The following is a 16,997-nucleotide window of genomic DNA, read 5'->3' on the forward strand; positions in this document are numbered from 1 at the left end:
CTTATCATAGCGCAGACACTTACAAAATGTGTGCACATTTACATATTTACATTTAGACCTGAGGACGATTCTACAAATGTCTTCTAAATCCTGACGGTTTTCTGAAAAGCCCATGTTTCTATGTCAGTGGTTCTCACTCAACATTTTCATGTCAAGGACCTCCGAAAATATATGTAATTGGCCACTGACCCCCATCTCAAAATATGTCGTTCCAGGAACCCCACAGAAGCAAACATCTTTAGTTAAAAAACATTTTCACGATTTTTCAAAAATAGCAGACCTACAAGCTCGTAGCGCGGTGCCGCGCTATGAGCTTGTAGATCTGCTATTTTTCAATAGCTAAAGTATAACGGAATGCTTAAAACACCAAAAGGGGTTCCCGCCCAGAATGGGTTAACGGCAAGCATGGCGGATTGGCTCTCGTCGCTGCAGGGCCCGCCTCTATACCTCCGCCTCCTCCAATCCCAGTCATTCTGGTGGCAACTTCCACAGGTAAGTAACACCAATCACGGTGCAGCATCGCTCAGGGCCAAGCTCATTTTCGCAAACAGATCTGAGCAAATAGCTGGTGACAAGGTGCTGAATTACTGTGGAGCTGCAAAACACATCTGCCTTCACATTCTCTCACAACACATTTTGTTTTGTTTTATCGTGGCCTTTAAATATTCCCACATCATGAAACCTGTCTCTTTAGCGCGCGCACACACACACGTACGCTCTCTCTATCTCTCTCTCACACACACACACACACACACACACACACACACACACACACACACACACACACACACACACACACACACACACACACACACACACACACACACACACACACACACACACACACACACACACACACACGCACGCGTGCGCACGCAAACAATTCTTAAACAGCTCCTCTTCCATGGTGCACACATGCCAAATGCACATCCTTCCAGTAAACAATATTTTCTCTAAGTACCACCCCGCCTCTCTCTTTGCACGCACGCACGCACGCACGCACGCACGCACGCACGCACGCACGCACGCACGCACGCACACTGTCCATCTGTTTCTCTTTGTCCTTTCTACTTTCTCTATGGCCCATACGATCCACTACTACATAAATGAATAACAATAATAAAAGACAATTGACTGAAACTTGAAAAAGATCAGAACTGGCAGTATAGTCAACAAGTACTACTTTATTTCTAACAGTGGGCCTTTTCCCTGCAATCCAGCAGTCACAGCAGAAGCCATACCAGTGGCTTCCACCGACACACGCATATCACCTCTGTCAGGTGGAAACCTTGTATGTCCAAAAGTGCCTGTCAGCGACGATATGAAAAGGCTAAGTGATTCAAGCATGTGTAGTCCTATACCACTGACGACATGAATAGGCTAAGACAAGTGATTCTGTCATGAACTGTGTGCTTTTATTGTGTTGTTATGTTCCTAGTGTTTCCTGTCTACTCTATGTGTTACTACCTGTCTTGTCTCTACCCTGATTGCTAACTTGAGTCCACCTGTGTCATGTTAAGTTCTCAGCCAATCATGTGGTGTTTGTAGTTATGTTTCACCTGTGTGTAGTTAGTATGTGTCTATTTAAGTCTCCCTGTGTTCAGTGTTTCCTTGCTAGATTATAAGTTATTGTTACGTTGTGTTCCTGCCTGTGTATATGTCCTGTTCGTCGCTAATAAATACTGGACTTGACCTGCTGGCCTGCTTGTTCTGCTGTGTAGTCCTATACCACTGATATGAATAGGCTAAGACAAGTGATTCAAGCATTGTAGTCCTATACCACTGATATGAATAGGCTAAGACGAGTGATTCAAGCATGTGTAGTCCTATACCACTGATATGAATAGGCTAAGACGAGTGATTCAAGCATGTGTAGTCCTATACCACTGATATGAATAGGCTAAGACGAGTGATTCAAGCATGTGTAGTCCTATACCACTGATATGAATAGGCTAAGACGAGTGATTCAAGCATGTGTAGTCCTATACCACTGATATGAATAGGCTAAGACGAGTGATTCAAGCATGTGTAGTCCTATACCACTGATATGAATAGGCTAAGACGAGTGATTCAAGCATGTGTAGTCCTATACCACTGATATGAATAGGCTAAGACGAGTGATTCAAGCATGTGTAGTCCTATACCACTGATATGAATAGGCTAAGACAAGTGATTCAAGCATTGTAGTCCTATACCACAGATGACATGAATAGGCTAAGACGAGTGATTCAAGCATTGTAGTCCTATACCACAGACGACATGAATAGGCTAAGACAAGTGATTCAAGCATTGTAGTCCTATACCACAGACGACATGAATAGGCTAAGACAAGTGATTCAAGCATTGTAGTCCTATACCACAGACGACATGAATAGGCTAAGACAAGTGATTCAAGCATTGTAGTCCTATACCACAGATGACATGAATCAAGCATTGTAGTCCTATACCACAGATGACATGAATAGGCTAAGACAAGTGTATACCACAGACGACATGAATAGGCTAAGACAAGTGATTCAAGCATTGTAGTCCTATACCACTGATGACATGAATAGGCTAAGACAAGTGATTCAAGCATTGTAGTCCTATACCACAGACGACATGAATAGGCTAAGACAAGTGATTCAAGAATGTGTAGTCCTTAGAGTATATATGAATAGAGACGGCACCCGGAGGAAACCCTGAGGCGCAATGGACATAGTGGCCGAATTTGGTATTGCAGCGCATGTCTTTGGCCCAATCAATCCCAGAATGCACTCTGTTCCTAACCGGAAGGAGGAGTGAAATCGCCTCATGCGCTTCTGAGCAACTTAATGCAAGTGGACGGATGGAGAACTCGGGTGCCGTCTCTATTCATATATACTCTAAGGTGTAGTCCTATACCACTGATGACATGAATAGGCTAAGACAAGTGATTCAAGCATGTGTATAGTCCTATACCACAGACGTTCCAATGGACGTAGTGGTGAAGGAAGATGTCAAAGAGCTAAAATAAGTATCGCTGGTTACAGAGAGCGCCTTTTGAAAGGGCCTGACTGCCGGAGTCAGGTAGGGCCATCCATTGTGAAGACCCAAGCAGCCCTGTGTAAAGAACTGTGAGCTTCTGTGGTTATATTCTTTGAAAGGCCTCAGCCCAGACAACAAATGGAGCAGAACAGTGTGCTTGGCGAGGGAAAAAGAAATGAGAAATAAGAAAGGAGTCGTGTGTTTTTTTTTTTAACCCATTCTGGGCGGGAACCCCTTTTGGTGTTAGCATTACGTTATGCTTTAGCTATTGAAAAATAGCAGACCTACAAGCTCATAGCGCGCCACCGAGTGGCGCGCTACGAGCTTGTAGGTCTGCTATTTTTTGAAAAATCGAAGAACGACTGACATAGAAACGTAGCTTTTTCAGAAAACTGTCAGGATGTAGAAGACATTTATAGAATCTGATCTCAGGTCAAAATGGGTTAAAGCATTGAAATAGTGTTCTTTCCACCTGTCAGTAAAAAACAGAAAGATGGGTTCCATGATGCAACACGGAGCAAGTGGAGCAAAACTGAAATGGAATCAGTGGATCTGGAATACATTTGGGTACATCTCGATACTGTAACTAAATCTCTTTTGATCAGAGTACGAACAAGTGCAGAAGGTTCGACCCAGAAGAAATATAAAGTAGTCACACTGGCAGTGATACTGTACCAAGCAGGCCTCCATTTTGCGTTGAGTTATGCAGTCTCTACAGGGTGTGTGTGTGTGTGTGTGTGTGTGTGTGTGTGTGTGTGTGTGTGTGTGTGTGTGTGTGTGTGTGTGTGTGTGTGTGTGTGTGTGTGTGTGTGTGTGTGTGTGTGTGTGTGTTTACTTTAAACATTCATCAATTGCATTTGCAAACATCAGTCAAATCCAGACAGTGTTATCAACCCCCTCCCCCCATCTCTGTTAAACAACTACTGTATACCTCCACTTTGTTTAGCTTTCCAAGACAGTGTCTACAATACTGTGTGTGTGTGTGTGTGTGTGTGTGTGTGTGTGTGTGTGTGTGTGTGTGTGTGTGTGTGTGTGTGTGTGTGTGTGTGTGTGTGTGTGTGTGTGTGTGTGTGTGTGTGTGTGTGTGTGTGTGTGTGTGTGTGTGCGCGCGTGTGTGCGCGCGCGCGTGCGTGAATATGTTCTTGCACTTGCTACAGACAAACTAATGCAATGACTTGTGCTGCATGTTTAAGTACATGTTAATGTATTCCTAAAAAATCCTGAGTGATTTCACAGTGCGTGGTCACATAAACTCAGATTGCTTCAAATAGTGACCATGGAATGACCTTTGTGCTCACTCAAACCAGCCGAACGGAACAAAAAAGCAACACATAATCGCTGTTAATGACTGCGTCTTAATCCATTTTGGGCGGGAACCCCTTTTGGTGTTAGCGTTATGTCATGCTTTAGCTATTGAAAAATAGCAGATCTACAAGCTCATAGCGCGCCACCGAGTGGCGCGCTACGAGCTTGTAGGTCTGCTATTTTTGAAAAATCGAAGAACGACTGACATAGAAACAGCTTTTTCAGAAAACTGTCAGGATGTAGAAGATATTTTTAGAATCTGATCTCAGGTCAGAATGGGTTAATCAGTCCATTAGTTTCCAGTGCATGAAGTACTCACATAGCCATCCAAAGTGCAGCATTAAGTTCAGAGCAACAGCAAAGTTATCTTCGCAGATAAACGCTGAAGATTGAAAGCGTTCTATAGTTTAGCCAAAACTGATTTATTTTTTAAACAAATATATACCAAAGATATAAGACCAAGTCCAACTTATAGGTCTATATGCTTTGGGGCGACAAAGTGCACCAACAACAACAACAACAACAACAACCCAACAGAGTTAAAATAGACATCCTTCAGACACTGGCATCGTCCAGTTTAATACTTGAGAAGCAGAGGTCACAATTTGCTTATAAAATAAAAAAAAGAATGTTTTTTATATATATACACACAGTGATTGAACACCCCGGTGTGCAGTGCTGACTATGGCATTCTCTCTCTTTTCTCTGGCACCCCTCCCCCTCCACCCAAAACGGCATCAAAGCAATCAAAATGGTAATGTTAGGCATGAATGGGGCCCATCCCCCTGCACAGAAACTCTGCAGACTTTTTCTCCATGTTAGGAAGAAAACCACCCCTTCTCTCTCAAAATGGAAGCTTCCACTACCAAAACTGAAAAGCGCTTTTTTACGACAACACAACAACAAACAAACCGTTACAGCCCGGCCCACCTAAAACGACACGAACTGTATAAGGCTATACCCAAAAACAAAAAAGCCCCCTGCGTCGACATCGGCTTCTGTCTCTTGTGCATTTAGAGCAAGTTTTAATTGCGAGCAGCAACAAATCAAGGCGCTGTTCCAAGTGCTGAAAACTGCATTCCACAGGAAACGGGATCGATTCAACTCAGGCGAATTACAAGAGCGACGCTTGAGGAATAAATAAGAAAAGGGAAATACGAAGATCACAACTAAATGACAACATATGCACGTCGTGACACCACCCCCCAAACGGGGTGTTTGTGATTTTGAGACAAGTTTGTTATTGTTAAAAGATTGTTTTAAGTTCACAAATGCAGCGTTGTGACTTTAAAAGCCTCGCATGGCAGCTGTCCCTGGTGCTGAAAGACTGCTCTCCTGCTCTCTCTCGCTCTCTCTGGGCGTCACAGCTTTTCAACTACCCGATGCCTTCAAATGACAGTTCAAACCCACGCATGCTGAGTTTAAAACACTTAATATCAAGTTAATATTGGTCGCCGTTATTGCTACAAGATTGTACAGAGGGGGGAGAGAGAAAAAAGTGAAAGCGTAGTCGTGGGCGAATCAAATGCAACCTCGCCGTCATGTGACCAAGAAGAAATAATACCACAAGACTAAACTATAAAGTAACAAAATCCTGGATGTTTAGGTTATAAACGGCATCTAACACTCGATGTCGCTGCCATCGCGTTCTGTACTCGATCCAAACTTAATGCCTCGTGTCTCCAAAAGTCAGGGACCGGATACTTCAAGCTTCTCCTTTATTATTAGCCTACTCTCCAGAAACATGTCGACCTACTCAAAATGGACGCTAAAAAAATGTCCAACATTTCACGTTACACAACTTTAGTTACCGAGACAGTAATCACAGTCGAGCCTATGTGTATTATGCTTATGCTCTCACGTTAAAAAGGGGGCTTCTGTGTGGTGTTAAATAGCCTACTTTTGAATCAATCGCATTGTTGTAGCCAGACGGTCTGTGTGTGGACAGTCTACAATGGGCACAGAAATATCAAATTAACACTTATAGCCTAAGAGACGAACAAGATGCAGGGGGTTCTTACTTGTGTGTCGCTTATTCTCGATTGTCTTTCGTGCTGTTTCCTATAATCTCGCCGTCCTACAGTTGAACACAACACTGCCAGTGGGAACGGTAAATAAAGAGCACTAAGATCATATAACATGTCGGCAGAAATAAAACTTCAGGGCTGAGCATGTCGGGATTTTTACGGTAGCCTATACAGTAAAAGTCACGACGAGGACGAGAGCTGGACAAGACTCCGTGGCGTTTAGAGCAAAAGAAGAGAGATTTATATACAGATAAAGTTTTGTCGTATAGACTCCCCCAATTAATGAACTGTCCCTAATCGTGAGCATGTTCCATGTTAATAGACAGTGTATTACCTGTGGGTCTTGCTTCATCTGTGCAACTAGTTTCTAAAACGAAGAAAAGGGACGAAATGGGGGGAATTTGCAAAAGTGTCTCAAGTTTAGTAGGCTATGTTAAGGGAGGAACAAAGCCTAGCGAGCATTACCAACGAGTCAGTTTCTTGTGCAGCTCATAAATATTCAGGTCGCGTCCTGATCGCCACACAGCAGCAGCACTGCATTATCACTCCAAATTCTAAAGAGCTACGACAATGCCAAAAGTACTCCAAAAAGTGTCCCGATCACGCTCGAAAGTGGATGTTTATGCAGTCACCCAGGCACATAAGCTAGACGCTGGCACGTCGCATACTTATTTATAACAGCTCGGCGTTCCGAGCCCGTGTTCAGATTTGTTTTCATAATTGCACTCCACTTGAACACAGCAATAAGGCTAGAAGAAATAACACGATGTTTCGCTTTACCTGATGACATTGGATTTCTACTTTCAACGCCTCGTGCAGGCCTTGTAGTTCCATGTTCCGACTCCAAAAGCACTTTTCTCCCACTTTCGATGCAATCGAGGCGAAGTTTGAGTGAATTAAAGATTTTTTTTAAAAGCGACAATAACAATTGAAAGAAAGAACTACTCGGGGCTGCAAAGCAAGTTCTCGCTTCTTTACAGGGGTAGGACTCATCACCCACTTTACGCCAGTGGGGGAAAAGTGCTCCAAACACGGCGGAAACACCTCAGCGCTCCGACATTTCCACTCCAAAAATGTCCAAATATCGATAGATCTCGTCCGGAACGCCGAACTCCGTGGCTTTCGGTAATTTTGAGTTGAATAAGGGGCGGACTATATTTTGTCCGAGGAGTCGCGCGGCTTGATTTCACTTTGCCTGGGGAAAAAAGTTGCGCTTCGGCTGTCAATGCTTATTCTAAAGTTCCCGGATGGAGAGGAGTGAAAGAACAGAAACTCTCCTCCATCCTCCCGTCGTCTGTCTCTCTCCCCCCCCCCTCCTCCTCACCCACCAACCCCCCTCTTCAGTCACCAACATACGCTCAGTCATGCGCACTCCCATGGCAGAAAGGAAAACACATCCAGAGAGTGGCCCACAACATTGCATGAATAACTATTTTTATACCCCGAACGGTTAAAGTACTAATAATAATAATACTGTTGGTGGGCTCCGAATATGGGCTTTATATATGAAACAGAGAGAATACATTTAGGTTATTTATGGAAGCAATGATTCTGTATTTATATGCTATTGTGAGGTTGTGATGTTTGATAAAGTTATAGTAGCTATAGCATATTGACAGTAATTCACTTAATAATAACCATAATCATGTTATTGTTGCCCAATATGCGAGATCAATTTGAATTAGCCAGCTTTATACACTTAAGGACTGAAGTGTCATTAAATCAAAAATATTTTAATTTTCAGGAAAGTTTAAATAAAGCCTATAGCCTATAGGGCGGCATGTGTAAATATACAACTATAACTAAGCTATGTAAATATGTATTAACAGTTTGCAGAATTACAGTACATTTCAAGCACAAACTCAATACAAAGACTGTTAACTGTGAGTGGACGACCCAATTAAGCATTAGACTTGTTTACAAGAGGGTCCACCTTGTTCAATTCATCAAAATTGTGTTAGTCTATTACAGCTGTGCTGGAGTTCGGGGTTGTAGGCTAGTCTTTCCTCGGACCCCGCAGAGACTATATGGGCAAATGTGTCGATTTGTTCGCAAAAACATAGCAGCTCATTTTCTTTTTCCCTTTTCATCATTTCAATTCTGACACCCCCTCACCCACCCCACCCAGCCCCCCCCTCTCCTTCTCAGTTCTCCTGCACATTCGTCTCCCTCCCCCTCCTAACTCCCTCCCTCCCTCCTTCAAGGCAACCACAAGTCAGGGCGCGATTGGAGATCTCTGGCGTGTTTGCGCAGAAGAGGCAGAGGAGAGAGCCAATCAGGAGTTGCGAACGCTGCTTATGCCTACGGACCCCATGACGAGGGACCAATCAGCGTGTCGGACGGAGGGCTGGGCACACTCAGAACATGATATGTGAGTTGAAAGTTGATGTGAACCAGACATGGCATATTTATGCGTTGTTCTATGCGTATATATATAGCCTATTCTTATTAACTCGGTGTAGAAGCCTTACTAAAGAGTTGAATAACTTTTGTGTAACACAAATGCTATGCTATCAGTAGGCCTAGCCTAGCATATAGCCTATAGGCTATAATAAAGATGATATATAATATGGCATTGCATCGAGCCTAACTTTAATGGAACATCTACAGCTGAACACATTAAAGCGAACAGTAATAGGCCTATTGCGTTCGCCCCACGGTGTCACTTGCCGACAACAACAACAACAACAACACCAACAACTTCTCATCAAGCATGACAACAACAGCACGCATCCAATAAAGTAGCAGGGTTTAAATCATAATATTGATTTCTACCCGGCGTCGTTTGCCGAGTGAGCCAAGAGACGATCAGCGAGCCCAGTCACGGCGGGGCTCTGGTCGGCAAGCGACGCCGTCGTACGGCGTAGCTATATAGCATATTATTATTATTATATCATGCTTTAAATGAAAGCAGGCATCACACGGCAACAGTGTAGTTGGAACCAAAGCATGATGAAGCAGTACCATGGACAGCGACACTCAGCTCAACTATTCGCCTCAGCCAGGGCTGTTCATAACAATTCGACCGACGTAGCTACTAAAAGGAAGTTATTTATTCATGTAGGCGAGGTTCACTCGCCTTGAGCCATATACTCCGTTGGGCATATTAATGCAACATTGAAATCCCCAGGGATCTTTGCTCGACCACCATTTCCAAGAAACAAGGACATTTGGTCGATTCAGGAGTAGGAGTATTTTTTGAATAGCCTATATGTTTTTTCAATGCCTACGTTATGGGTTATACTTTAATGTCTCGTATAATACCAGGCCTACGGCAAACTTTAAAGTTACGTAACTGCACCGCCAGCACAATGAGAAATACAAACAGGGGAATGGTTTTGTAGACCTAAATCCTAAAGCGGATTTGTGTTATGTCCCGGCACCCATCCCCCACTACCACAGCACAGCAGAGAACAGCACAGGTCGGAGCCTGTGTTGCTACATCAGCTGCTACTTTTCATTTCACGGCTGAGCGGTGAAACTCTTGAACCCCTCTCCTCCGAAAACGACCAGCCGTCGCTTTCGATTGCAAGATGCTTGGAGTTAAGCTCCGCCAGGGTTAAGCATCGCACTTCCTCCTCCCTCCCCAGAAAAGGGCAGATAGATATACCGCAAATAGTTGTTGCTGTGTTTGTGATTTTTAGTTTGCATCGTTTCGGTTCCCTCATCATCATCACCACCACCACCACCGCCCCCACACAGGTCTAGGATGAGGCTAGTGCCGGCGTTTGTGAACAAAGAGGAGTAATGTCACAACATCAGCTTTAAAGCAATAATTCTAAAATAATAATTTTGGCTTATATTGTTGGCCACTATATTATACAGCGAGTGGTTAACTCTGAGAGTATGCGAATATAACCAAATAAAGTCTCCATTTGTGTTCTCTGACATACATTTGTGTATACACTTTTTACAAATGGACGAAGTAACAGGATTTTACTGTGTAGTATACAGTGGCAGTGGCACAGAAATGTAACATGAACTTGAATATTAGAGAGCATAGCAGACCCATTCTTCTATCAGAACACTCAACAAGCTTTTTATTTATTTACAGGGATTCAATGCTGTGTTATGATGATCTTCATTGACCGGGGTTTAACTTCTTTCTCATGACATGATTCTTAGAATCTGTTTTATTTATTATTGATATTATTTTTATCCAAGATCTATTGTTGGGCTTTGAGACACAGTTTTCTTAATCACTGGCAGTGGTGGTAAAAGTACTCACATTTTTTCTATTTAAATAAAAGTATCAATATAGATGCAATGTAGAAATAGTAAAAGTCCAGAATTAAAAATGTACTTGAGTAAAAATACAAAACTATGGGCATCAAAATATACTCAAAGTAGCCTACCAAACATAAAAGCATTATGTAGAATGTCCCAAATGTTCAAATGTAAAAAAAACAAAAAAAAACAAACAAACAAACAAAAAAAACAACATTTGAAAATAGTTGATCTACAAGCTCACAATGCGTCGCGTTGTGAGCTTGTAGATCTGCTATTTTCAAAAAGCCGAAATGTATAGCTGAAGTGGGTAATGTATGTTCTGTAACAGTCAAAATAATTCAAATAATTGTAGTGGAGTTGCTTTTGAGGTGGAGTACCACGATTCCTCCCCACCCAAGAGGACATCTCAGTGAATGCCACAGACGAAAAACAGCCTAAGTCCACACTATTGATCCATAATGTATAAATGATAGATAAGGGTTCAGGACAACGAGGCCTTTTCGTGGAGGGGTCAGAATGACATTTGGACTGTTTTTCGTCTGTGGTACTTTATTGTTGTGCTGAATATTTAGGGATCTTTAACAACCAGACCTATTAAGAATCCTAGACATTGGAAATACTCCAGTAAAAATAGCAAAACATGTACAGTACAAAGTGCAGTACATGAGTAAATGTACTTACTACTTATTTACCGTACACACCACTGATCACTGGTTCCCAACCTTTTCTGTATCAGGGTCAGGGCCCACTTGGAAATCTCAAAAGCATTCATGGCTCATATCGGGTCAGATGCGGGCCGCATGCATATTCGATTTTGATGATCAATGTAGCTAACATAATGTAAAGGGGATTATGTTATGCTTTAGCTATTGAAAAATAGCAGATCTACAAGCTCATAGCGCGCCACCGAGTGGCGCGCTATGAGCTTGTAGGTCTGCTATTTTAGAAAAATCGAAGAACGACTGACACAGAAACATAGCTTTTTCAGAAAACTGTCAGGATGTAGAAGACATTTTTAGAATCTGATTTCAGGTCAAAATGGGTTAATCCAGAGCGATTTACTATAAGCAAGAACAACACATGGAAATACATCAAATACATACAAATAAAAAAATTGTCATCAAGACTCATGAGTAAGCTAAGTATCTAACATCTCTCTAACAGTAATCTGTACAATGAAACTGAGTATAGGCCAGGCCTATACAATCACCTAGTCACATATAGTTTACTTTAGGTTTCTATCTATAGGTATTGCAATGAAAGCTCATGTTCGAAGGTTTGTAGCCTAATACAAAATACCATAACGTTAATATCATATCAATAAAATCGTAGTGTTTTGGCAAATATGTGTGGCCCCACTTGGTGTTCCGAACCGCAGGTTGGGAATCGCTGTTCTTAGTCATTTAAAAGCATGCACAACTCCAGTAAATTAGGTCAACCGATGTGGATGTATGCTTATTAACCCATTTTGGACTGAGGTCTGAGGCTTCTAAATCCTAACATTTTTCTGAAAAGCCCATGTTTCTATGTCAGTTGTGCTCAACCTTTTTCATGTCAAGGACCCCCAGAATTATCTCTATTGGGCCACGGACCCCCATCTCAAAATATGTTAGTTAAAAATGTTCGCTCTGAAATATATATTCAATGATGAATGAATGAATTTAACGATTTTTCAAAAATAGCAGACCTACAAGCTCGTAGCGCGCCACTCGGTGGCGCGCTATGAGCTTGTAGATCTGCTATTTTTCAATAGCTAAAGTATAACATAATGCTTGAAACACCAACAGGGGTTCCCGCCCAGAATGGGTTAAGATAAGAAAATATGATTATTCAGATGTTACTCATCTGTCCCTCACATCCAATTATTCTAATGGTATGCCTTTTAACACCATTGAACATTTGTTCCTGAGCTTACGAGAATACGGTAGCCTGTATTTACTTTGTAAATTACATCGTTTGAATGATTTGTGATCCTACAATTATGCGTTTATTTTTGTTATGCCACAACGATGCTTTGAAAACCCATCATCTCTGTGGAGCAGTCCTTGAAAGGGCTGTGTGATGAAGAATACATTATATTTATTATCACTAAAAACACAGTGTGATAATAAATATATTTATCTCAAGCATAGGACTCAGTAGTGGGTTCACAAGATGTTCTGACAGGCTTGTGGACAAGAAATACTGTATTGTATTATTTTATTTACTTCATGGTCAATGCAACATTAGTCTAACTGCTTTGGGTTAGTAGATATCTACAGGTTTGGTAGAGCAATGTGTATTTGGAGATCTTTATTAGCCAGTTGTTTTATTGGTAATTAAAGAAATGAAGGGGGGAAAGGTCATAGTTCATATCTATCTAGAGTCATTTTTTTTTAAATGTAGGCCTATTACCAGTAAGACGCCTTAAAGGCGAGTAGGGACCGCAGGGCTTAGACTCTACCAGAATATTGTCACTTCATTATGTTGTTTTTTTTTAAATCAAAGGCTACTTAAAGGTATATTCAGTGATTTGACTTAATCTAAATATCACTTATTTTTTCTTTTTTTCTGGATAATCCTCCCTACTATAGAGTGTGCTGACCATATAAGGAGTTCCTCCCTGTCCCCAGTGAGCCCCTGTGGTCAAAAAACCCTAGTTTCAGTTTTGGTGGCGGGTGGCAAAGCCTTCATCCAATCAGGATGAGAGGGGCCTTCCTCCAATCATGATCGAGTGGGGGCGGGTGGGTGCACATGCTGTTGGCCTGTTGCACTTCCCCCCACTGTAGAGCGTGCATGTGCACATTTTGTTACCGGGGCGGACTGGGTGGTTTTCCAAATCACTCAAATCACTGAATGCTCCTTTAATAGTTAATATCCAAATCCAACAGATAAACAAGTGCAGCAAGTGCCTATATGAAGTGTCTTCAGTGTCTATATGAATACTCAAATGTGCTTTACATGGGGGGGGCATGAGAAAACAAATACAAAACTTTATTAGGGGGGAAAACACTAAGACAAAGGAATAAAATAAAAAAAAACTGTGGAATGAACTAGCTGGGGAGTGCATTTCACATGGGGTTGGGGCAGACCATTGTCTGACCACGGACTTCCACGCTTGCTGCTTCGCATCGAGGACAGCTTGCTGCTTCGCATCGAGGACAGCTTGCTGCTTCGCATCGAGGACAGCTTGACAGCTTCGTGCTGTGGTGAAATCACCGCGAGCCTCCGGTGTCCTCTGCGAGACATGAACTCAATGGTCGCCAAAGAACTTATTTAACTTCTTTTTCATGATGTCCTGGAGCGCCAAGGACGTGTTTTTCGTGTTTTATAACATGGTAAAAAAAATATATATATATAAAATAAAATAAAAGATATATGGTGGCGGTCTGGGACTTTTGGCGCCCCCTAGTGGCGGTGGATGAGTTAAGCCTAAACAGCTAGCATGGAAGCCTAATGTTGTTCATATGGATTATGGAACCTTTCCCTCCGATATTGCACACAACCATGCTGTTATCCACGCGTCCATCCGCTTTTAAATGTAAAGGTCCCATCCACGGAGCAAAAGCGATATAAGCGGCTTCTTCATTCATTGATTCGTTTGTCACAGTTCACTTTTTTGTGCTCTTATTGCTCCGTCATACTTTCACTTTGAAACTCCATTCAAACTTTAAAATGTTCATCTATCTTTGAATGTTCATTGGTGAAAAAGTTGTTTTGAAAATGTTTATACTTTTTTAGATATTTAACTTTATTTATAATTCTTTCCTCCCATAGACAATGAATGGGATTTTACCCCAAATCCACCTCACTTTTGCAGCCTCATTACTCTGGCATACTTTGTCGTAGAAACGTGATTTAAACTTTAGCAAGCTCACACGACTTTGGACCTTTTCGTGGTTCAAACCGTATTCAAATATGTTACATGGTTTTTCCGAAATCGCAGTTCAATCGCAGGCCGTTTTGCCTAATTAGTGCCCCCTTACAGTGCGGGGCCTCCTTGAGTAGAGTGTGGAAACTGAAATTCTTCCCTCGGAAATCTACCAAACAAATTGTCTCAGGCCACTCACAGCGACAAAAATAGATAGAGCAATTTGTTCGGGCATAGGTCTTTCCCATTGAAATCTCCCAGTCATAGTGCTGGCACTGTTTTACTCTTCCACAGCTGAGACATATAAGGGCCTAATTACAGGGCTGTCATTAGAGTTACAAGATCTCAATGAGTTGCTCTGCGAAACCTTGTGAGCTTGTAGATCTGCTATTTGTGCAATTAGGCTCTACGCACACAGACACACGCATGCAAACACACACACACACACACACACACACGCACACGCACACGCACACGCACACACACACACCCTGTCTTCCTATTGGCTGGCCTTTACACAGCTAATAACTTTGGTTTGCAACATGACTCTATATTTGGTCCAAAATATAATATAATATGCAGCATGCTACAGTCTTGCAATTTGCTCCATGGACTTAGAGCAGCAATAGGAGCACGCTGTAATTGAAAAGAAATAAAAGTAGTGCAATTAAAACATAACAAAAATCACTTTCAACAAATTATACATTTGAATTTCTTTCCAGGGGTTACTACAGGATGGTTTGCATAAGGTGTTCTTTTAACTTGATTTTAAAGATGAATTTTGTATTTGTATTGGTTATACACTTATGCATTACACAGTAATGCGTTCCAACCTAACAGCTCTATAGATAATAGAAGATTTGAGAAGATTTGTTCTTGGTTTAAGTGCTACCAAAACACCTGAACTGGCTTGTCTAGTCATATGGTTATGCTCGTCTCTTACTACCTGGTCAAAGAAATACTGTGTTTTCTTTGTCCATTAATACATTTCTGAAAAAAGTGAGAATACGTGAATGTAATCTGTTCTCAACAGTAAGCCACGATAGATTTCTGTGCATTTCTGCAATGTGTGTCCTGTAGTGGAGTGAAAGTACGATAATTGCCTCTGAGATGTAGTGGAGTAAAAGTATTGGAAGTTGGAAATAGTCAAGTAAACCTACAAATACCTCAAAATTGCACGTAGGTGAAAATTAAGATTTTGCGTATCATTACAAAACACGCTAACCACTTCAGCCGTATACATATTTTGGCCATTTCAAAATAGCAGATCGGCTTTCAAAAGATTTTCCAATACATTTTGACAATTATTTTGAGCACCTAGTTGATTTCCTCGCTTTTTCGCTTAACAACTGTATGTTACTTATTTTTGTGAATCTATAATCGCTACACTCAATGCCTTTTACGAGGAGCTGAGGAGCACACAGATCTGCACACGTTTTTGCAGAATGTTAGCCTCTGAGTAGCGATACTATAGGGTTCAAGTTGCAAATCTGTATGTTTGAGGGTCTCTGTGAACCCAGAGCCCCTTGAATCCTCCACTGTCTCATCGCTATCAGCATCAAATGTCAAGTTGTACCCTTCCTGCATTAATATGATGTTTGGTATGTAGCCTACATTTTTAAAAGGCCAGTTTATGATAGAGTCAAGCAAAGACCTTGAAAGCACAGATAAAAACACGCAGCTTATCTACAAAAATATCATATGTCAATGCGAACTTTGTGTGATACCCAGAGTATCGACCCTCCAGAAAAACAGCCGGCAAAAATCCTTGATTTTGTGTAAATCCTTACAATTTACAATTCAGGCATTTAGCAGACGCTCTTAATCCAGAGCGAAATTAAAAAAATAATCGCAGATATACAAGCTCAAAATGTGTTGCGATTCAATGCGTTTTAATCTTGGATATCGGCTATTTTTGCTGCTTTTGTCTGACAGTGTATTATGATGAGTAGTATTTTATCATAACATGTTTTAATATGGAGATACGAGGTTTCTGCTTGACAGCAACAATATGGAGCTTCTACCCCACTTCAGGGTAAATGCTCCTGCTCATACAAAAAAGGCTTGAGTGTGAATAACTTAAAGTATAGGGTAAGTGATATTTTTTCATACGTTTTTTGTTTAAAGGTTAAATCACTATATTCTGATAGTAATCATTGTTATAGGTTGTTTGTTCAGTAACAGAGGTATCCCTGTCTCTCCTGTTCTTTAATAAACTGAAAATACATGTTCAGGTAGGTGACAACATTTCAGCTAATCAGGAGAGCCATTGATGAGCTTGTGTTTTATAGTGTTCCAGTTCCAATTGTGTCTTCGTGTCATCACTTCCAATTCCACTTGTTTAATCTGTATCTGATTCCTGACTGCGTTCTCTATCCTGATTGGATAAGATTGGTATCCCGGCCTGAAAATGCATTTTCTGTTTAATTAAAAAGCTTATTTTAACCAAAGAAAATCACCCTGCCTTTAAAACGATTTGAAACAGAATGATCCTACATTTAAAATGATATTCTGACTGAGACCTGAATCATGAAACTTCTCCGGGCTTTACTTTCAGTATTTATAGATGAATCTGAATG

The 16,997-nt window shown here is 41.4% G+C and overlaps 1 protein-coding gene across 1 annotated transcript in view; it reads right to left on the bottom strand.

Moving 5' to 3' along the window:
- phf21b (PHD finger protein 21B) overlaps positions 1-7,172 on the bottom strand; it is a gene marked incomplete at both ends in the record, with an annotated part of 136,767 nt that extends 129,595 nt beyond the window's left edge. The window contains one exon of the mRNA XM_079494156.1: positions 7,119-7,172. Within this exon, the coding sequence (XP_079350282.1) occupies positions 7,119-7,172 (54 nt within the window). The remainder of the gene's footprint in view (positions 1-7,118) is intronic.
- Positions 7,173-16,997: the final 9,825 nt, after the last annotated feature.

The sequence above is a fragment of the Electrona antarctica genome (assembly GCF_951216825.1).
Source record: "Electrona antarctica genome assembly, chromosome: 23".
Taxonomy (NCBI): Eukaryota; Metazoa; Chordata; class Actinopteri; order Myctophiformes; family Myctophidae; genus Electrona; species Electrona antarctica.